Genomic DNA, 23,099 nt, shown 5'->3' on the forward strand with positions numbered 1-23,099 from the left:
CCCGTACAGGCCTGAATTTTTTCAGGTCTGATTTTCACTATTGCTTAAATAGTGCTCTTTACTGCGAGGATCGTGCACAAATACGTTTCTATAACCGCAGTTCAGAGATATGAATTTCATATATTCGTTTTTGTTTTAACATAGTTTCAAATGCGTTCACTTCAGGATGTTGAGCTCAATAGATACACGGAGCAAGACTCAGGGGAAACTCTAGATTACTCCAAATTAATCCACAGTCCAAGAGTGAGGAGTTCAAAACACGTTCTGTCATGATTTGTAAGAATTTAAAGTGCATATAACACGAATTTTTATCTCTTATTTCTTGTAGTTGGATATCTACAGAAAACGTTTCGAAGCCTTAAAAGCGCTGGAAAAATCTAAAAAGCATTTTTGTTGCTTTCAAAATACGCGCAATTTGCTTTCAAATTTGTCCCGGTCATCGCGCGGCCAAAATCGCACGTCATATCGTAACGTGACGTCACATTGTGTACCTCGATGGAACTTTCAGAAGAGTTGGACTCCAAGGAATCATTACAATCACTGGACATCTTTGCCTTTCAATGCACTATCTATCTACTACGAAGTACTGCAGAATCCTCTTAGCCAGCAGACCTTCGCGGCAAAGGCATACGATGTGACGTCACGAATAAGTTCAACGGCGATAAACTAGGTCCCAGTCTCCGGGACAAATTTGAAGGCAAATCGTGTATTTTGAAAGCAAAAAAAAAATGCTTTTTACGTTTTTCCAGCACTTTTAAAGCTTCGAAACGTTTCCTATAGGTATCCAACTACAAGAAACAAGAGAAAAAAATTTCTTGTCATATGCACTTTGAGAAGGTATGCAGTTACATTTTACGTCGAAGAAATATGGACGGCACTACCAACATATGTGGAAGTGCAATGGTTTTACATGTCCTCCTCCTCGGTGGATGTTTTCCAATTGGAAGAAAGCTTTCTTTCAATCTTTCGAATATAGAACATAGAACGGCTTTCTTTTTTATCTTGTTACGTGACCTGCTTCGTCGCTGGTCTATCGTTCATCGATCATGTTGCGTGACCTGTTCATTTGGTTCATGAATGAATATAATTAAACGAGCGGTTACCATGGAATTGATTTTAGGTTAAACTTTTAGCTTCTGTACAAGCTCCTTCTAGAAGCCAAAAAGCTAATCAAATGAGGGTTAGGATGTGGAAATAATACAAATTTCTATAGTATGGCCGATGTGATCGCTTCTCCGAGACAAGATTTACCTAAAAAGTTGCCTGCTTTGCCAGTAATCGAGCATCCTGCCTTGCGTCGGTCAGAAGAAAATGATCTCTTGCAGATCCGAGGGAACTCCCGCGAAGCAACTGCAATTTTTGACGAAGGAGATGATTGCCTACCACCGTTAAGGCGGAGAACAAGCCAGCAAGGAAGACAAGGCCACTCCAGAGTATTAACATGGCCGTTAGGTAGGTCGAACGAGAAGAGAAAATCAGAATTAAACCTCTCCTTCGAACTCCAATCATTTTGAATGTGTTGCTTAGTGTAAATCAACAACATTAGCCGAAGTGTCTATATCACACCTGGTTAATGCTTCTTAGAAGAGAGTGTCTATTTAGGTGCGGAGTATGTGCTTGTAGTTCTAGAAGACAATCATTTTCTTCTTTAAAAGAACAGTTGAAAACCTGAACACTCCTTGAAATGTTACCGTTACTCTGAGCCCAGGTTAAAAGTTTGGGTTAATTGGGGAAGTTCAACTCGATATTTGACACTCTTTATAGGACAAGGAAAAGGAAAGACTCGCAACATCAACAGCGGTGGTCCAGCATTGGAAAAACCTTCACATAAGCTCACAACTGAAGAGGTACATGTACGGCCGTGAAGATCTATGTCTGTGTAACTTGATGCAACAAGTTGTATTTCAACAAAGTGACTCCCTGACAAAATTTCAATTCTTGAATTTCAAAAGCCAGATTCTTTGAATAGAATTTAAGAATTAACCTCAGAGAATCAGGCTAGGTTCACAAGTGTCAGAAGTCAGAACGGGCATGTGTGCTTGAATGAGAAGGAAGGGGGGTGGAGTGGGGAAGGATCAGAAGTGATTATTTTGAAAGAGTACATGAAAGTGACCTGCATTAAGTACACCTCAGTTACTTAACTGTGCCAGCTCACCTTCCACCAGTCAGAGCTTTGCTGAAATTTTGGGGTTTACTGCTTGTGCAGCTCAAGTAACTGAATATTGCTAAATATCAGGAGTACAAAGTGATTTAAGGCAAGCCAAATTATTAATTATTATTCTTGAACTGAATAATTTATAATTGTTCGCATTTAGAGTGTAATTGTCTTGTCATGACATGAAAAGTATCCCTCTGTGATGAATTTTGCTTCTGTTAGCTTGAAGATCTCATTCGTGAAAAGTTGCTGACCAGGATTAGTGGGCTGCGTCAATTGTTTCGTTCTAATGATCCTATGGGCAAAGGGAATGTATCCAGGTACTGTTTGGTTTTATCTCTCAAAGGAAATCATTAGATTGTTAGATTATTTTTAAATTGTTTTACCCACTGTGGTAATACATGAAAACAGTAACCTGGTCTTTTGATATTTAAAAGGAGAAAATTTGATTGTCATATTAATTAAGAAGTTAAAATTATGCTAATAATATACAGTATGAGTTGGCTTTTTAGATAAAATGTATAATTTTTCCTAATTTATAATTCACATTTTGTATTTCTACAGGGAAGCACTTTCAAATATTTTGTATCATTTATGTGGTTATCTTACATCTGAGCAAATCAGTGGTCTTTTAAAGAGGTGATTATTTTTTATTCAATTCAAGAGTACAACTAAATTTGTTATTTTCAAATTTTACATGTTAATGATGTTTTGCAGCCACATTTACCACTTACTAACTGACTTTGAGGTCTGTACTAAAAGTTATGGACCAAGATTTTTCCATAATTTCTAATTTATGGTCCAAGCATGTAGAGCATGGGCCATAAATCAGAGTACAAAAAATGTGGTTCTGTCAACTTACACTATGGACCAAGGAAACAAGTTAAGATGTTTTTTATATATTTATATACTATTATTTTTTATTATATATCTCTGGGTTCAAATAGAGGGGGAAGATTTGAGGAAATTAATTTACCAATTAATATATCTTTTACTAATTATTAAATCTAATTTATAAGAGATATGACAAATGGTTTTGTTGTATGTATAATGAGATTTACACCTTAAAAAGAGGAGAAATAAGTTTTCATTGACAAGCTGTTCGAAGAAGCATGACATTTTTCATATGAGGAAAACAGTATGTCCAATCTAAGGAGCCATGTATCATGGTTTTTGTGTGAACAATATCACGACAGTCCTCCTTCAACCTTCACTGGCAGTGTTTTGCTTTTCAAACCAAGACTAATCTGAGGAAAGAATTGTCTCTTATTAAACTTCTGTGGAGGAATTTATGGTGCTAAAAAAAAAGCATACATTTGAGGCAGTGGTTGCATCATTTTTATCGACAGGGCAATTTATATGGATTACATCTTTTGTAATTGACTAAATAAATTGTATATTGAGCCTTTGACTTGAACCTGTTTAACAAAATTAATAATTGTCCGTGAAAAAGAAATTAATCTCCCTATGTATATTATAAACATAATACACCAGGAAAGGCTGACTGTATGGTATGTATGCACTGGTTAGTTTGTATCAGAAATCTCACTTGTTGGCAGGGGCCACTGGTTTAATTTGCAATACTACCAACATGTGCATATTAAATACCATACAGACAGAGTTTCCTGTATATTATATTTACATCATACTGATGTACTGGTAGGTGTGTATCATTAATTTTATGGTGTATATTTCTCTAGGCTTGGGCTGGACACACAGAGTACAATCTCATTTGAAAATTTTGTTCGCCATTTCCAAGACAATGAGGTTAGTTAATACCATATTACATACACCCAACTACGTTTTTTCACTGGAAATTCTGAGAAAGAGTTCAATATGTCTTCAATTGCTGCTTAATAGGATAAACTAAGATTCATTGCTCTAAGAAACATTTATATGATAAAAAGTAAACTTCTTTAATCATTCTGTTGGTCTTTTTAATAATTAGCATCATTTAATTAATTAGCATCAACATACTGAACCCTTGGTTGAGAGGTGCATTGTAGCCTTAGACCCAGCAAGTACTTCTCATGTTTTTTCTTTATATAGGGCAACTGCTACTTTAGTCCTATCTTGCTACTCTAAAAATTTTACATCATCTACCTGTGTTTTCTGGGGTCTTTTTTTGTACAATGTAAAGGAATTTATTGGTAAAAATAAAAAAAACTGTAGTGTAATATATTGTATTGTACTTTCATTTAATATATGTATATAATATATATATATATATATATATATATAGGAAGTCTGCAAGTCGATTTTCGCGTGGAACAGTGCTCAATACGTTGAAGCAGAGCAGAATAAATATTATGAGAGGAAAAAAGGACGTAACTACATTTCCCGACAAGCCTGTTTCGTGAATCGCTTCACTCTTCAGGGGTTTAATGAAAGAATATTCATGTGACTATCGTTTATATACTAGGAAGATTTGCATAATGCGCGGTAAGTTTTTAAGTTTACCGCGCATTATGCAAATCTTCCTAGTATATAAACGATAGTCACATGAATATTCTTTCATTAAACCCCTGAAGAGTGAAGCGATTCACGAAACAGGCTTGTCGGGAAATGTAGTTACGTCCTTTTTTCCTCTCATAATATATATATATATATATATATGTATGGTATATATATATATATATATATATATATGTATGGTATTTAATATGCACATGTTGGTAGTATTGCAAATTAAACCAGTGGCCCCTGCCAACAAGTGAGATTTCTGATACAAACTAACCAGTGCATACATACCATACAGTCAGCCTTTCTTGGTGTATTATGTTTATAATATACATAGGGAGATTAATTTCTTTTTCACGGACAATTATTAATTTTGTTAAACAGGTTCAAGTCAAAGGCTCAATATATATGTCTGGAGGAGATGCTTTAGCTGGCTGTATAGTGCTCAATACGTAAAGTAGAGCATAAATAGAAATGGAAAAATTAACAACAAAACAAAGTTTCGGTGGAAACACGGAAACTTTGTTTCGATGTTGATTTTCTATTTCTATATATAGATATAAAATTATATATATATTTTAAGCCAAATTTGCCTTTTGCTTATTTGCCAGACTCTCACCAAGGAGTGGGTGGATCCAGTGTTCAGACCACCTTCTCATTTCAACTACCTTGCAAACCTACCAGCTAACAGATTGCGTCAAAGACAAAGAGAAATTGCGATGGAACAGGAGCATGCACTGCGCAAACAAGGACAGAAGAAAGCTCCACCAAAATTCTTCTCTGCTCTGGAAGTTTTCCCTCAGCTTAAAAGAAGAGTTCAACAGGGGTAGGACTGTCTCCATGTGCTTGTATTGGGTCCAGAACTATTTAATTTGTTTTGTATTGTAATTCTGACATGTAGAATTTTTGTACCTGTTGCATGGATTGAAAGTCTTTTCAAAAGTTCTGTCACCAATATACTGTGTTTGACAGATAAATTAGAAAATCATTTCACTAAAAGTATTGACTACCAGCCAGCTCCAAAGAATGAAGTTTGAGGCTCTTGCACTCCTTTACCTTAAATCTGCTCTTTGTTGGCATTCTTGAAAAGTGCAGCTGTAGTGTGGCCAATTCAGTGGCAGCTGATTCAAGGACATTTAGTGCTCTATTCTATCAAATTATTTTCATCTATTAGAACATCTTTGGATTAAAATCGCTCCAAAATTGTTTAGTTTACCACAAGTAAATGAACAAACACACAGAACTGGCTAAGTTTATTAGATCCCCTAGAATATAAGGCACTGTACTTGTACTTCTTTTAAACTAAGGGTTAGATGTATCTTCTCAAGTCTTTCTTTTTCTAGTCATTAATGCGACCATCCCTCAGGTAGTTTCCAACCAGTTATTTTTTTTAATCAAATTTACTGTTTCTGGGGTTGGGTAAACACACTACATATTTTCATGTTTTATATCACTTTAGGCATTAAAGTGAATACATTCTGAACATTAGCTATCAAACATTTTTTCAGGACACTTTCTTATACAAAATTGCTTCCCCCATCTTGTTTTGATGCTGATGGCATGGTCCTTAAGCCCCAGTTAAGGACTGCCCTACACGTGTTAGGTTATCAAATGTACGAGGAGGAATTTGAGAAAGTTTGGGACAGGTTAGTGCTATTCCTCAGCCAGTGGTGCAGTCATTTGTGTACATTGTCAGTACGTTCTATAATGTGGCTTTGATAAGGAAGTTGAAATGGGGAGAGGGTAGAGGCAAATATTATTTCTTCTCCTTTGCTGTTTGTTTCTCCTCACTTTTCATTTGATATTTAATATTAATTTTATTTTTTTACATTCAATGTTTCTCGTCACACAGGTTTGACAAGACAGGCCTTGGAGCAGTGAATACAGTGGTTTTCCTCAAAACGCTGGGAATAAATCCTCTCCTTGGTAAAATATAATAATTTTGTAGGTGTACATATCGTTGCTACTGTGAAGGTGAAAGAAAAACGAAAAAAACTGTGGTGACCGTATTTCATGATTATTATGTTAGAGCATCTCAAGAGGGCGAAGCAAATTCCCACCGATAAACCTGTTGATGAAGATAAAGAAAAGGTCCCCAGTGAAAAAGAACAGGATGTTGAAGAAGAAACTAGACTTCTTTCTAGGCACGCAGAAGCTAACAAAGACCTGCCCCAGGAGGAAAAGAGTGCTTCTGCAGGACAGGATCGTATTCTGAGATTGTTTGCTGAAAAGGTAAGATGAAAACGAGTTAAATTTTTCTTCACTTTGCACTTAGGTCACCTCCAATAGCACCACTTTACAATTCATTTATCCTGAAAATTTAACCTTCTAGTTACTGTTTTTCTGCAGTAGCTCGTCACTTGCAAATCCTTTTCTTTTCTCTTTTCCATCCCTGAACCTTCTATCAGATTGAATTTTGACCGCCGAACTCAGGTCACCAATTTGACAATCAGCGTTTGGCGGTTGTGTGGCAAGCTGTTACGTTTTCATTAATGTTTTTAAAGTGAGATAAACTTATGTAAGTTTGCACAAAATGTACTCCTCCCTTGTTATTTTGGCGACCATTTTATGATATTGTTCAGCACGTTTACCTCTCATACACCTTGCACTGCAGTTAAGATTGTTATACACCAAAGAAAATCCCTGTGTTGCTTACTGAAAGAGATACCGATATCTAATCTCAAGTCGTTATAGGTAAAGATTGAATCGATATCTAAGTCAACCCGTTATGAGTACTCCAGCTCCCATAGAAGTAAACTTTGATGGGCGCACCTCTGAGTGAGAATGAATGGCATTACCCTCCCCACCCCAGCGTAAAAGCCAGTAGAGGACTGTTAAAGCCTACTAATAAACTAAGTGGATATCCGGGCATAACAACACGTGAACCCCCCTCACCCAACATTATAAAAGCCTACCAACATACTAAGAGGATCTCCGGACATAACCACATCTAGGAGGTTTTGGAATACCGAAAGGTCATAGGCTTTTATTTATTTATTTATTTTTTTGAGATTACACCTTTTTTTTTTTCATCATACTTGTGCTTCAAACCAAAACGTCCTAAAAGTGTAGTGGTATGAATTTGGGTAAAAATCCGGTGGAATCAGTAGTAGGAGGGAAACCTTTGCCAGAAATGTTGTTATTTCGATACAAATGATGAAAATAACTTAAAAGTGATATTTAATACGACTGAATCTTACAGTTTAAAGAAGGCTACACCCAAGTAGTGAATTCATTCGGGAAGTATGATCCTGAGGATACTGGACAGGTACCGTACGGTGAATTAATCTATGGCTTTTTTACGTTGTTGTAATATCAGAGAAACGTCATGTTTAATACTAAATCTTTGTGAGTTACATGTACGAAAAAACTCTGGAAACTCGTTTCCTAACGGCAGATGAGAAGCAAAATGACTTGTTAATTGTGAAGTGAAGTGGACGTGAAATCCTTCCCACTGCACTTGAGTTTGTGTCGTGCGGCGTTTGAATTTCACGTCTGCTCAGTGCGTTCGTGTGTTTATCTTAAAATCAAACGTAATAGTCTCTGACCTTTTTAACGAACTTTTATGTTGTTACCTCAGATAAGCAAGGCAGATTTTCGAAAAGCCCTGTCTGAATACCGCTTGCAGCTTGGGCCGGTTGAAACTGAACATTTTCTCCAAAGGTAAGGAATGATTCCTCCTTTTTTGACAAGGGTACGTTTTATGGTACAAATTGAGATGTTCTGGTCGATGTGTAGAAAAATTTCGCCAGGTTCAACATGGTAGAAGATGAAACTACCCAATCCCCAAAAAGGTTAAAACTTTTCAATGTAAATAAGATCTTCACAAGATTCAGTTTGGTCATCTAACCAAAGATTCTCACCGTTCCCAAAGAGACGTAGCAACGGGCGGTCCTTCTTTTTTACCTAAGTTCGCCGCTCACAAAAACCTTGGTGCCGCTCCAAAAGACTAATTTACATAACCAAATTGATTCACGTTAAATGCTTCTTACTTTAGGTGTGGTATGCGTGAATATAGCATGGTTCCGTACAAGAAACTTATGGATTTGTATCTAGACCGCTCAGAGAAAGGGCAGCTACAAGCTGTGCTTGATGATCCTAAACACAGGTAATGTACACGATGTACTACGGAATGCATGTGACTTAAGTAGAAGCACGCCTTACAAGTAACACATTGATACGACTTCTTTTCCATCTTCCGAGCAAGTGCAAATTCCAGTCATCTCGTTATTTTCCAACATCTTTGTTCCGGGGTTCAACTATACGATCAACGTCTATCCCAGGATCCCTCCTTTTACATGTTTGGTACAAAGCCTTGACTTTCTTGGAAATGTTTACTTTAACAAGGTCAAACGGGCGTCCACCATAGTGCAATACTACTAACACTTACTTGAGACGACTTGATTACTGTTCTCGGAAGCCCCTCGAAAGACGATGAAATTCACGTATAAAACTTGGAAATTTCCAGCAACAATCCGATGAAAAAGAACGGATTAAAGTTTTATGACGAGAATTCGCCTTTTATGTTTAATTCCAATGCAGGTTTAATCGCAGCAGAGACTCAGCTATTGGTAGCACAACTGCGTTTGATGCAGAAGCCCGACTTCTGGATATCCTACAGGCAGACTTCTTGGCCTTGCTCGGCGCCTTTAAGTAAGCATAGTGCACTTCTGAACTGCGGCTCTATTAGGGTTCTGGTCTTCTGGTTGTTCTACTGCTTCATCAAAAGGTCTTCGGATCTTTTTACTAACAACTGTGTGTATTCTGATCAAAATTTGCATAATGAACATAATTTTCCTTTGACCTGTGGATTGAAAATCGAATAAAGCAATGATCCTCGCAAGTGCATGATCTGGGAAATACCCCTCTTAAAATTGGCATCGCTCCCAACTTGTGGCTTCGTGCATGTAGCTCATATAGTAGTAGTACCCAACTAGTATTTTAGAGGCACGATTCCAGGCTTCTTTTCTGTAATGGCTAAAATAAAAGCTCACTTGCGAGGATTTTTGCTTTGCTTGGCGTGTGTATTTGTGTTGTGGAACGTTTTATTGATCCTTCATTTGATTTATATCGATCTGACTGGTCCTAACTCTGCCCACCGTTATATTCCCTACAGACAACTTGACAGAGACAATTTAGGTCTAATAAAGCGATACCAGTTTAAAGAATTGCTTGAAACTCGGTTCAAGATGAAGGTTACCAATGATGAATTGTCATCAGTTTTGCGTCCGCTGTTGGAAGACACGAATCACGGCTTGATACCTTACGCCCAGTTTCTTGAGCTCTTTATTTCACCAAGGTGCAGTATGGTTATTTCCTAACTCGTTGTTACTGAAAAGCAAATTAAAATTCAGATTTTCCGGCTCACAGTTCCTTTGTACGAGCATGGTGTACTTCTTTGTCTTACTGCCTGTCAAACATGAGCAATGTTCTATTTAACAGGCAGAAATAACGTTGCCGTAACGTTTGAACTGACACGTAGTACATGTGATTTGTTTTTTTAGAACTTAAATACTTAGTTGAGCATTGTAGCCGAATGTTCCTGTCCATAAAGAGAGAATTTTGTTTTTCATGTATTTGTCTCATGCAGGGAAGATAAGGAGGTTTCCATCAATGTGAAAATACCGAGCTCCGCAACAGTCAGCGTCAAACCAGCCACTACACCCAAGGACTTAAACTCACCGAGAAGACCGCCATCAAGAAAGTCACAAGAAAGGAGCTCTCTAAAAACGGACACAGCCAAGAAAGAATCACAGCCCCGAAGTGTTCTTCAGGTTTGTTAGAAGACTATCGAGTTGTGACGCTCAGTATCGACGTCTTCATTGCAATTCAGTTTAACCCATTGTTTTAATGCTTTCACTCCTAAGGGCGACCAGAAATTTCGATGTTGTTTGATTTGATTCTCTCGGCTTAAGTTATAAATCACAGTATGGTAGACAGAGAATTGCTATTTAGGTCTTTGGAGAAAAGATAAATCACTTAGTACATTTTTACTTTTGTATTTTCCAAACGAGACAATACATTAAAAAAAAAGCTTCTTCCTTTTCACATCAACTGAGAAATCATTAAATTGCTAAACTTTTAGTGTTTCATTACTGATGAAAATAAAATTATCCTCATAGTTATTCTCCTTAATTCGGGAACTACTTACAGAGAAGTTCCAAGTAATTCAAAAGGTTGGTATGATCTTATTTCTTTTTTGATTTCGAGCAGCCTGTCTTAGCCTTCCTGTAAACGGGGCGCGATAGAAGCGCAGAGCAAAACAGAAGGGAAGTTTGGGTTGAGTCCCTCTCACGCATCTTAACCCAGACCTCGCTCTGCGCTTCTGTTACGCCCTTTTCGTTGCTAAATAAACTCCTTGAGAAGGCTTAATCATCAAGTGTAGGGTGAGGGATTTGTTTAATGTTTTTGTCTTCGTTTAGACTTTTCAGGGAATGGATCAACTTAAAAAAGGATATCTATCTAAAGGAATGTTTCTAAGATTGTTTGAAAGGTAACTAATTTTTTACCTTTTAATTTGATACACTTTTTTTTTACAATAGTAAAACTGGGGTAATAGTGGTCATGCTATGAAAGTGGTGTAAGCTTATTAAAGGTCTCGAGATCCAGGCAGAATCACCAAGAACAAGCTAAGGCGTCACTATTCAGTATATAATACTTTATCGAGGTTACTTAGGATGAAGTGGGTCAGTCGATCTGTTCTTAGCGATATGTGTCCTTAATATTTTTCATCTTTTGCTAACTCACTTTGGTGGAAATCAGACACATGCTTAGTAGTTTGATAAGAAGAGAATCCAGTTATGATTCTTCAATTTTTGACAGCCGAAAACGGTGTAGCTATTTTGGAATTTATTATTGACTTCATTTTTGTCTACTTTTTGTTTTCCTTTAATTCACCATTGAACTGTTACGTGACACGCAAACTTGGAGAGTTGACACTGCTTGCGTTAAGTTAGGGACCTTAGGCAAACCACGACGGCGACGGCAACGAGAACGTGGAAAAACAAAAGATCTAACTGGCAGAACAATAGCTCAGCACGTGTGTTAAAAATTTTGTACATTTTGTTAGCCGTCCTATGCAAAACAATCACGTGAAATCACCAAAATTTACGTCGTCTGCGAACGGAAACCGCGACGGCAAATTATTTTCATTTTCATTTGGAACTCAACACTCCTATTATACGTTAGAACGTAGCTAGCAGAGCCGCGCAATCAAATTCAGTATACGTAAGCGTGCTCAAAATCCCGATAGTTCACGCTGATAGCGTGAACAAATCGCTTCGCCAGAAATTTCTTTTTTTTTTTTTTCGCGCGAGCGGCCATTGTTAGCGCGGGGAAAAATAATATATTTTTGCGACAATAATGGATACAAACAGAAACTCGGCCAACTAGTTCCAAAACGAAGACAATTTTTCGACCGTTTCCCTTGGGCTAGAGTTCTTGAATGAGGCAGAAAAAGAGAAAAACAACGGAAAAGGAGACTCGACATCAGCGCCGTCACGATTCGCTTCAATTGATATTGTTGTCCGTTTTTCGAGTCAGATTTGATACACAATTCCACCGGCTATGTTCTAAAACAATTGGTTCATGCTTTCAGCTGTGCACTATCGAGTTATGGAGCACGTGGGAAGTTTGGAGAGCACTCAAGAAGCTAGAGTTGCCCTCGGCCATTGCCTCGGGCAACTCTTACGCTTCTTTCGTGCGCTCCAAACTTCCCGCGTGCTCCATAACTCGATAGTGCACGCTAAAGCATGAACCATTGTTAATTATGCTCAAGTTGAGGTGTGTCGCCGTATGAGACGGTAGACACATGCAGCCGTTTTTGAAATTCTAATTAAAGGCAGAAATCCGTTTTTTAATCGAAGTCTTCCCTGGCGTTGCCGTCCTGACTGCTTAAGATCCCTGTTGACTCGACACACGGACACTTTATCTCTTAACCCTTCAAATCCTTATAGTGACCAACGTCTAATTTCTCCTCACAATAATGCGGCTGAATCATTCACTAGGATCACGATAATAAAAGAAATGATCGCATGATCACCAACCTAAGAAGCTTTTATTGTTAAACAATTTCACCTTTTCGGTACCAAAGGAAATGTATAGAGAACAGTATGGAGAATATCAATACTGATGTCAGGGTGTAAAGGGTCAACGTGTGATCGCTTGACATTTCAGATACGAACTCAAGTTCACTTCACCGGAAGTCGATTTACTTTGGTTCAAACTTCCTGTTGAGGAGGATGGCACGGTCAGCTTTGCGCATTTAGTAGAGTTTAGCTTCCTGAACTTCAACGTGACAACAGCTGCAAAGGAATCAGGCCAGACTGGATCAGGCGAGTTTATTTTTAGTTTCAAGGGAAAACCTTACTCGAAACAGCATTTTGAAGATTAGCCACTGCGCCTTTGTTTTTTGGTTTACGATGCTCAATCCATCCAAAGTAGATGGAGATAAAGATTACTTTCCAGTTGTTAAAACAATGATTTTTTGCACTCATACTCGCCATCGTGAAAATTTTAGTAAGCGAACGCAGTTTTAAACCTACATTCGTCCAGCTACGAGTTCAGAACACGACTTTCTCTTGTCGGAGCGATTGGTTACCTCAATTCATGCCTCATGTACAGCCTTTAAAAAGGAAAGATATGAACAGGTAATTACCAAACACGATTATCCTTGTAGGCTGCCTTTCGCGTGTTCTTCAAGACTACGCCAAATCACTATCACACAATCGGTTGGAATCTTTGACTGAGGAAAAAGAGGGAGACAACGGTGACTCCCTTCCCACTCCACCCTCCGTTGTTCCACACGAAGATGCAGAATCCCCAACGGAAGACAAGACTCTTCCGCCCTTAAAGTCTCAAAATAAACTGTCTGTGGAGGCAATTTTAAAGAACATAAAACAACAGGTACTGTAACTGTTAAACAAGCTTTTATTCATTAATCTATATAAAGGGAGACATGCTACATGTAAGTAAATCGTGAAATGTAAAGATATTGATACTGAAGATCTCGAAAACAGCTTGCATGGGTTTAATTGTCCAATAATCAACATATAGAGAACACAAATTAGCAAGAATGGGTGGAATGTATAAAAATATCGCCCCTTAGGGGGTCAGTATACTGTAAAATTCTTAAAAGTAGCTGTTTCTTCAATAACCGTTGCATTGCTCAGAGCTGCGACTGATCCAGTTGCTATGACGAGTTGAAAAAGAAAGAACTGTTTTTAGACGATTGTGATAGTTTGGACACTTAAATCCGATTTTGGACACTTCCGTTCGATTTGGAAGGCTTTCATTCGACTGTGGAAACTTCCGCCCGATTGCAGACGTCGACAGGCAATCTTGAATCCTTCAGTTCAATTTGTCAACCCATATGCTGTTTTGTATGTAGGTTTGCTCTCAGTGGAGTGAAATGAGGAACGCCTTCATTGCAGTGGACGAGGAAGGCAGTGCTGCGCTGGAATTCGATGATTTTAAGGTATTATATTTATGTTTCTGACTCCATACTTGACCCAACAGTTTTCGAGTATTTACATCTGTAGTTCGCGTTGCACTATTCTTATCAGAATCCGATGTCAATTAGTTTCAGGCACATTTAACTTTTTGCCATTTGAGCGCCTCCCTGGAATAAGGGCTGCATTTTAGGCGCAGAAAAATTGAATAAACGCTGCGGCGCTCAATAGAGTGAGTACGGCACTAGCCTTTGAAACTAATATCAAATGGTTTATTGGTAGGGTGTTATGAAACGATTTTGCAAGGATATGACAGACGAGGAATGTTTGAGCCTTTGTTTGAAGTTTGATAGGGGAAAAAACTCTCGGTGAGAACCATGTAACTGGTTTTTTACTTTGCATGTAATTTCAATTTCTTTTAATCTTTTTAAATTCAATTTATTATCTTTTTTTTGTCACTGTGGACAGTTTTGATCGAGTGATCATTTTGAAATCATGTTTTCTTTTCTTTCTTTGAAGGGTTTGCTACCTTGAATTCCTGAAGACATTTCTTCCCACTATGCCTGTCAAGGTTGTCAAGGTTGACCAGCTCGGCCCAAGGGCACCGATTAACAGATATCTTACAAAGGTGAGTTGAAATTCCCAAGATAAGGCCGATTGGTAGGTGCTCGTATGAGGTTAGTGCACGTTGTACAGGTGCGTGTGATGAGGAAGACGTGCGAAAAATAATCGTAACTTCACGCGTGTTGCTTCAAATCACACGCTGCCAATCTGAGTGGGCTACGTGGGTTCTCTAGATACACGAGTCTCCTTATTGCTGCATATTACCCCATGTATCAGTTCTTAGAACTGAATGTAATACCGATGCAATATTTCGTTCTTGATGGTGCTCTCAATTCTCATTAGCAGTGCCATCAGACAATGTGTTTCTTTTGTGAGGAGAGGGTACAATTTTATCCCGTTGGGTATTCGAATTGCTGAGGGGCACTCACATGGGGTTTACTCAGCTGTTTTGGACCTCAAACTTTGCTGATATCTGAAAAATCGCGATTGTTATAAATGAATTCTGATTCCTTGAGAAGAACAAACCCATCGCCTTTCGATTTACCGATTGGACGATCTGCTCTGCGAAATCTCCTAGAAATATCTGCCACTGATCGTCACTGAGTTGCAAGGAAATGGTGACGAGATAGGTCTACATGTGACTAGCGTCCAGTAGGAGGATCCAGTATGTGTGTGGCGAAAGGAGAAAGAGAGTGAGTAAACTAAGTTCCATCGTCGTCCCTGGACTAAAATGAGAGTGGATGTCTGGGAGAATATCCATCTATTCTGTGGCTGGTGTCTTTTATGCCTTAATGTTTTCTTTTATTGTATGGTGCAATAACTGACCATTTTTTTCCATGCTATGTTTCTCCTTCTTCTACCTCTTGTAGGCGGCGTGGTTGGACAGGAAACGAGCACAAGAGGCGGTTGATGGAGTTGTTGATAAAATTCGGAACCAGGTGAGCAGTGTTGCATATGATAAGTCCCATGGATCATGTTCGTTTTCTAGTTCACGACACATAAGACCCAAAGAGCTTCGAAGGTAGCTGTTTTCAGGTGGTAATATTTTTAGCTTGAACTTTTAGGCAGAGGAAAGTAGTTTTGTCTGCTTGTAAGTCATAAGAATGAAAATATGTGAAATTATTTTCGAGTAAACTAAAGTTGACAAGGAGTCCTTCGGGTAAAGAGCACATTTCTGTCGAGCTTTTGAAGGGTGAAACAGCCCTCATTTAGAAGTGAGTTGTGTACCTATGTACATTTATTAAAGCTCCATCGTTAAGGCGGCATCATAAGCTAGTATTCTTAGGTGTTTTAGCTTTGTGTTACGGCTGCCTTATGTAAGCCATGTTCACCCTTCTCTATAATTCACAATGGGACATTTACCAGCTTAATTACTTCTGCAGATGATTTCAGACTGGAAGGGACTGAGAAGAGCCTTCAGGAAGATGGATTCGCTGGGCGATGGCTTCGTCTCCGTTACTGACTTTAAATCTGCCATGAACAGGTTTAACTTTTCGTTAAATGAAGAAGATTTCTTTCATGTTTTCTCTGTGTTTGATGAAAACATGGAGGGAAGGGTCTCGTATGTTGAATTTATGCGGCGTTCATTGAGCGAGTAGAAAAGGACTCTTCGTTAGAGTAGACATGACCGCAAGTGTGAACAGTTTTACTTGGAATTTCCTTGGTCTGTTTTGCTTTTCTCTTCTTGTTGTTGTTTTTGTTCTTGTTTTAACAGTTTTTGTTTCTATTTTTTTGTGTTATTTAGTTTTGTTTTTTTTTGTTTTTTTTTTTTAGGGAAGGAGGGGGGACTTTATTTCTGACTTGTATTTCATTGATCAGTTTCTTCGGTTTTTGACCCGCATTGAAAATGTCTCAAAATGATTTTTTGGGCGTGTGACTAGACCACAAGTGGAATGGTCTAGTGATCTGAGTGATTGTAGCACAACAAAGTAGTTGTAACTGAAATCAGGCGCGGAATGAAATGTAATCTATCAGTATCATAAACTAGACAATCGTGTCAGTCAAAAAAGGTTATTCGTTATCAGGCGCGGGATGAAATGTGATCTATCAGTATCATAAACTATACAATCGTGTCAGTCAAAAAAGTTATCCGTCGCCAAGTGCGGCAAACGCTTTGTATATACGTCGCACTTATTAATATTCTTCAAATCACTTACCCAGTTGCGCAAACTAACTGTCGCGCAAGATATTGCTCATTGTACCTAATTGTAGGAGAATAGTTCAGCGTTTAGTGTGAATAATCCAGTTCATTTTTTACTACAAGATGAAGCATTTGTGTGGGGTTGCAAAATAGGGAAGATGAATTTTAATGTTCGTCTAGATATGCCTACGCACTGTTAACTTTTCCCTCTTACTCCTTTGTACACTGGCCACGCAAGCTGGGCTGTGACATTTTTCATCGTTATTGTTCGTATTGTATATTTTATTCTACTAATTTATTTCCACGTTGTAATTATTGCATTAAACTTGCTCCTGACACCATAAGTTTAAAGTTGGTAGTTAGTTTCCTGTGTCTAATGGATCTGCTTCGTGTTGGTCAAGCATAGCATCTTACACTGATATAATTCTGGTCTTTTTCACGCATATTACGATTTTGGGAGATGTGGGCACTAGAACACGCAAATTTACCTCTTTAGAAAATCACTGTGCCTCAGTATTGCTTTGTTATTGGTAAACAGTTTCATGCCTGTGACCGAAGCATAGCCCGAGAGAAAAGAAAGTAACTCTTGCTGTTTAGTGGCGCATTTTGAGAGGTAGAGGGCACGGAATGCGTCTTCATCGAGTACTTGGTCGGTTGTTTTCGGCTGATTTCGCATTCCGGATCTTTGTTATTGTGTTGTGTTTTTTGTCTTTGATTTTGCAACAATAAAGGATTTGAAACTAAATAAAATTTTAGATAGTTTCCCTTGTTTTAAAGAAGGAACTACGGTCTTGTGTTCTCTTTCCGAAATTAGTGTCAAGCTTGTTACTTTATGGAATTACTTGAAATGAAATTTTAACGTAATTTTTATTTCATCTTTCCGGTGACTAACTAGTTGTATCAATTGCTAGTTCCTCAAATAAATAAGAAGGGAATTTCCCATGCAAACTAAACGGAAACTTAATCTGTGCTGATGGCGCTTTCATGTTCACAACTGTTTTCTTGCGTAAGTGAATTGGCTATTGTCCCTTAGAAGCCCCCAGAATCTCCGTTCTTTTGGAATTATCTAGTGGACAGTAGTGGCCGATTTCCGAGTTTGGATACTAGTAGCCGATTTGGGATTTTGGATACTAGTAGCCGATTTGGGATTTTGGACACTAGTGGTCGATTCAGGACACTAGAGGTCGATTTGGGATTTTGAACACCAGTGGCCGATATCCGATTTCGGACACTTGGCGCCGGGATTTCCGATTTATAACTTTAAAGGCCGATCTGAGACTTTGGACACTGGTGGCCGATTTTTGATTTGAAACACTTGTTGCCGAGTTTGAATTTTGCATACAAGTGGCCGATTTGGGATTTTGGACGCTAGTGGCCGATTTCCGATTTTGGACATTGATGGCGGATTTCCGATTTTCAGTTGGACACTGGTGGCCGATTTTTGATTTGAAACATTTGTTGCTGAGTTTGAATTGTGCCGACTAGTGGCCGATTTTGGATTTTGGACACTAGTGACCGATTTGGGATCTTGACACTTATGGCCGATTTTGGATTTGGACACTAGTGGATGCGGAATGTAGCAGCCAGTAGTCATATGCAGTCTGAAGTGCTTATTTATGTAATTATGTAACAGAAGTTTCATTAAAGTACTATTTGTGACGATGGCGAAGACTTGGACGAGGACATGGCAAAACAAAGGATCTATTGGACGGAAAAAAAGAAAAGACAGAAAAAAGTATCGTACATTTCTTAGATGTCATCTGCAAAACAACAACATGGAATCACCAAAATTTCAGTGGTTTAAAAATGGGAACCCGGTGGTAAATACATCGTGCAATTATTCGCAAAAAATCTACCTGAAAATATGGATTCATTTTTCGATCTACGTCTTCCTCGGCGTTGCTGTGCAAACACCTTAAAGTCTTCATTGAAAGAACAAGGAAACGCAAACAAAGGACACTGACGTCAAATACTCTTCCCCGATGACTAACATAATGCAAATCTCTGATGCTCACACTGTTTGCGTGACTACAAACTTATTAGCATATCTACGAGTAGGAATTTATTGATAGAGTTTTGAATAGCAAACTCGGCCTTCGATTGCTTCAGCTTCCTTTAAACCTTTCTTCTGAATCTACTAGTGGTAGAAAGGTCAGGGTCTGCAAAAACCAACGTGGAATCTCTCAAGGGTTAACCATTTGCCCAATGCGTCGCCTTACTTTATTTTACGCCATTATATAAACGGAGTGATTCAGGTTATTTACGACACCATAAGACAAATGTTACCTCGTGCCGGTTTGCGTATGTATCAACACCATGAAATTTTCTCGATAACTTCGTCTGGTTGTGTGAATTACAATCCATTGAAATGAAGGTGAGTTCAATTTCACTCTGGTCTACACTCTTTCAAACAAATTAAACCTGCTTGAAATTTGTAAATAATAGTTAAATTAGAAATAGAAATTACATTCGACCAAGTGAGATTTTATGGATGTTGAGCACCAAATATTCCTGACTTTCATTACTCTCCCGTGGAAGACTTGACTTTTCCTTGTATTTGATGCTACTCTTAACTTTGATATCAAGTATGTTCCCTAGTTTTTTTAAATTTTTTCTTTTTGAAATGCCATAATTTGAGTTAGAAAGGCGTCGACTTGAACACAGCATATTAATCATTAACCTCGTTCTTTGAATCGGAAATAGTGGGGAGACGGGGGTGACTAATTATAACGATTTCGAAAGTATTTTGCAAAGCTTCAAGTCAACGGCGAAGTCAGCAAGCGCTCTTCTAGCAACGTTCATCGTGTTCAACATATATCTGCTTTTAGCTTTGCCGGCAATCAGGAAAATTAAAAAAGAAAAAACAGTTAACTGCGATTACATTCGATGAGACCAAGGCCTATTTCGTAGTGACGCTCTGTAGCATAATTGTTCAAGGATCTCGAAAATGGAAGGATACCTATCTCATTTTTCCCATTAGATTTTACATCCCTAGAGTCTCAGTTAAAAAATTCGCTTAACTTTCCCTGTCATATTTTGTTTTATAAAATAATGAACTTAGTACGCATCGTGTGATTGATCAATTCAGTTTCCAATTAAGCGGATTCTTTTCAAGTTTCAGGTTATATAGCCCGGAAAAATATATGCTATTCCTTAAATAGATTTAAAATACTCGGCTAAAAGTTTCATGTCAAACCTAACCTTTTCCTAGCCTTTAATTTCTGTTTTGCAATTCAGTATTCTGTAAAAATTCCAACCGACCTACTTATAATTTTCTTTCGAAGGCAATCGAAATAAAACAACAACGAAAGTCCGCTCGAGTGTTCTTCAGCTCACCGTTTGGAGGACTGGAAGAGGAAAGAGAAGAATTAACGAAGAAATACTGGCCACAGTTGTCGTCCATGTGCAAGAGAGCCGGATACGAGTTTGTGCCTGTTGATATGAGATGGGGAATAACGTCCGAGATGTCATCCAATGCCGCCACCATTGAGATCTGCCTTCGTGAAATGGATCGGTCTGATATGATTGTGGGCTTCTTTGGTCAAGTAAGAAGAAATGCTTCGATAATATGTACAAGTCACAATTTGAGAAACTACAATTAGAATACATGCAGCTCCCTTCTCCCCCCCCCCCCCCCCCTTCCTTGACCAGAGGTGGCGAGCATTATGTTACTAGGTTTATACAGTACCTGGGTTGGGGGACACGAGGGGAGTAACCAAACCATTTTAAGCCTTGAGCCCTGAATTTGAGAATATGGTTATATTGATATTGGTCAACTGAATATAACAATTATTTTTTAAATCTGTTTACCAACTGCGAATGCATGCTCTGTAGCTCGTATAAAAGATTCCATCCATAGCGCTACCACACAATTAAAGGCAGATAACGTTTAAGCCTGAAGAATGATAATAGTTTTGAAGCCACTTTCAACTCAATGAAGTTAAGCAGGGGGGTAAGGGCCGATTAAATAGTCGTTCAGGCCCTACAACTAAGTGAAACATTCGTCGGTAATCGGGCAAAAAAGGCACATAATTCTTTATTGTTGGAGTGACAATTTTTTGATGAAGTATTTATCTGTTTTTAGCGTTACGGTTGGCATGGATTTGATAGTCTGTTGCAGAAAAGTTTCGATGTTGCAGCTGTTAAATATCCCTGGTTAAACGACTACCGCGAGCGAGCCGTCACCGAGTTAGAATTCTTACATGGCCACCTAAGAGACCCTGGGAAGAGGGCTGCTTGCTTCTTCTTCAGAGATAAGGTTGGTGTACATTTAGTAAAAAAAACATAGCGAAGATCAAATTTCAACACCTTCAGGTGAGCAGACTTGTTTACATGTGGCACTATTATCAATTTTTCTTGAATACTGAGAATATATTCTTGAATTATGGGAAATGCAGTGCATCGGATGAATTGTTGCTTTTTGTTGCAAATGAGAGAATTCGTTGTTACCCAAATAAACCAGTTCAGGTCCATAATGGTTAATATCAGGTTTGCTCGTTATCTACCGGGGCAGGTGCAACGTTAAATTCTTTTTTCATCGGCATAGATCTCAACGCTGAATCATCAAAACTTTTCTGGATAACTGAGTGCAAACTGGAATGTAAATATTTTGGTGTGCACCTGTGCGGTAGCTTCTCCATCCCTCCACTCATTCAAGGCATCTTTATGTAAATCAATATGACTAACAACATCACTGAAATTACAGTCTTACGATGACTTGAAGCTAAAGATAGCTGAAGAAGCTGGTGACGAAAGACAGGCGCGGAAGTTTCTTTCATCAACAGATGGGCCTAAGGCCGCGGAGTTCTTAGCGGATTTGAAGAGGAGAGTTCTTGAAACGAAAGACAAAGTAAATAATTTTCTTTCTCACAAAACTATGTTTCACTGGGTGGTACCGTGATTTGGAAATTCGCATTCATAGTAAACACTTTTCAACTCAAATTAAAATGACTTCCAATTGATCTCTCGTGACTGTTTCAGGTCATACTTTTTTAAGATATATTTTGAAAGGTTTTGGATTTAACAGGACTACCAGAAGCTGTTAGACTGATTTATTTTTACCTACATATGAGAAATGAGCGGGCGGATTCCCAATCTAGAAGTTTGAAAGCAAATCTTTGCCTTTGTGGGTCACGGTTTCACTTTCTTTCGATGAAAGCTCGATAAAAGTTGGATGAAAGAAGACAGACGAACATTCAGAAAAACTTGACGATATGAGAGGGGTCAGGCTGACTAGCTGTTTCAGACTAACCAATCTTGTTTGAGAAGTTATTCATCTGGTTGCTTCACCTTTATCGTTAATTCCCTTACATAGTGCTTAGCTGTCCATATGAACTACAAGAATCCACAAGAAGGAGCCAGGCTAATGTACGAGACAATAGAGAAGTTTCTGAAAGAAGTGATCCTTGTTCACTCCGCTCAAACGCTTTCTCCTTTGGAAGAGGAACGCCTTCAACATGACCTGTTTAGGGTCAGCAGACTTGCTATGGGTGGTGTGTTTGTGGGCGGGGAAGACTATTTGCAAAAGATTGATGAGCACGTAAATATACGAAGCCAAGAGGGGAGTCCTATGAAATATCTTGTTGTGACGGGGGATGGAGGTAAGACCGCAATAAATATTGGACATCCTCCATAGACTTATCCGAGAGACTACCCGAACCTACCCGAACGCACCTGAGAGATTACCTTTATCACTTTTACGAAGGTTATCTAAAAGTAGTATGTATCACCACATCCATACAAACTATCTACGCTTCATTATGAAGTTTTCACAATATTTGCGTTTTGCAGTTGTAAGATTTGTAAAGCTATTTTGATTCTCTATCAAGAACAAGAGATTTTGAGTTTTGAGTTTTCTTGAGTTTTTATAGATTTGTACAGTGTACAGGTAAGAGAACAATAGGACACATAGTCCCTTACTAGGTTCACCCACCTTAACCAACCCCAACCCACCCATCCCTCCCCAGGGGAGGACATCCATCACACAGTAATCGCGTACGTGGGGAATTAACGTCTCCTACCCCTAACCCTGCAGGAGACGGGATGTAGATTGTAAGAACACAAATACGTTAATTAAGAAGCAAGAAGAACACGACTAAATCACATCACAAGTGAATAATGATCAATGCCTATTTTCGTATGCGGTGGCCAAGGTACCAATATGGTGACTGCTGGCCGGAAACAGAAACTAGACAATATCGCGACTATAAAAAACAACATCGAGTTTTCGATAATGGTGACGATGAAGACAATTTGTGGATGACGAGGAGTGCGTCAGTATTATGTACTTTGGAGAACCAAAGGGAAAATTTTCATTTATTCTCGATATTTG

The 23,099-nt window shown here is 38.5% G+C and overlaps 2 protein-coding genes across 6 annotated transcripts in view; both read left to right on the plus strand.

The window, feature by feature from the left end:
* The first annotated feature begins 807 nt into the window (after nucleotides 1-807).
* LOC111321326 (EF-hand calcium-binding domain-containing protein 6) lies at nucleotides 808-17,119 on the plus strand. 4 transcript variants are annotated; one of them, XM_088761675.1, is made up of 25 exons: nucleotides 808-837; nucleotides 1,326-1,452; nucleotides 1,765-1,847; nucleotides 2,378-2,475; nucleotides 2,720-2,794; nucleotides 3,856-3,922; nucleotides 5,227-5,441; nucleotides 6,124-6,261; nucleotides 6,468-6,541; nucleotides 6,645-6,847; nucleotides 7,818-7,883; nucleotides 8,196-8,278; nucleotides 8,613-8,723; nucleotides 9,158-9,268; nucleotides 9,732-9,914; nucleotides 10,206-10,389; nucleotides 10,738-10,791; nucleotides 11,038-11,108; nucleotides 12,791-12,948; nucleotides 13,293-13,519; nucleotides 14,004-14,090; nucleotides 14,347-14,432; nucleotides 14,584-14,692; nucleotides 15,498-15,566; nucleotides 16,011-17,119. In XM_088761675.1, the coding sequence occupies exons 1-25, from the start codon at nucleotides 823-825 to the stop codon at nucleotides 16,224-16,226; spliced, it is 2,910 nt and encodes a 969-aa protein (XP_088617801.1). In that variant the 5' UTR covers nucleotides 808-822; the 3' UTR covers nucleotides 16,227-17,119. The 4 variants fall into 4 exon arrangements, 2 of the variants coding, with proteins under 2 accessions (XP_088617801.1, XP_022779911.2); XR_016001915.1 differs by lacking the exon at nucleotides 808-837 and having other exon boundaries at nucleotides 1,103-1,452; nucleotides 16,011-16,576; nucleotides 16,653-17,119; XM_022924176.2 differs by lacking the exon at nucleotides 808-837 and having other exon boundaries at nucleotides 1,103-1,452.
* Nucleotides 17,120-18,819: 1,700 nt separating this feature from the next.
* Nucleotides 18,820-23,099, plus strand: part of LOC111321259 (TPR repeat-containing protein DDB_G0287407) — a 24,496-nt gene continuing 20,216 nt past the window's right edge. The window contains exons 1-5 of one of the 2 annotated variants that reach the window (XM_088761656.1): nucleotides 18,820-19,142; nucleotides 20,053-20,313; nucleotides 20,853-21,026; nucleotides 21,474-21,617; nucleotides 22,083-22,368. In XM_088761656.1, coding sequence (XP_088617782.1) covers nucleotides 19,137-19,142; nucleotides 20,053-20,313; nucleotides 20,853-21,026; nucleotides 21,474-21,617; nucleotides 22,083-22,368 — 871 coding nt within the window. In that variant the 5' untranslated portion in view covers nucleotides 18,820-19,136. The remainder of the gene's footprint in view (nucleotides 19,143-20,052; nucleotides 20,314-20,852; nucleotides 21,027-21,473; nucleotides 21,618-22,082; nucleotides 22,369-23,099) is intronic. The other variant, XM_022924092.2, reaches the window with a different exon arrangement.

The sequence above is a fragment of the Stylophora pistillata genome, chromosome 1 (genome assembly GCF_964205215.1).
Source record: "Stylophora pistillata chromosome 1, jaStyPist1.2, whole genome shotgun sequence".
Lineage (NCBI taxonomy): Eukaryota > Metazoa > Cnidaria > Anthozoa > Scleractinia > Pocilloporidae > Stylophora > Stylophora pistillata.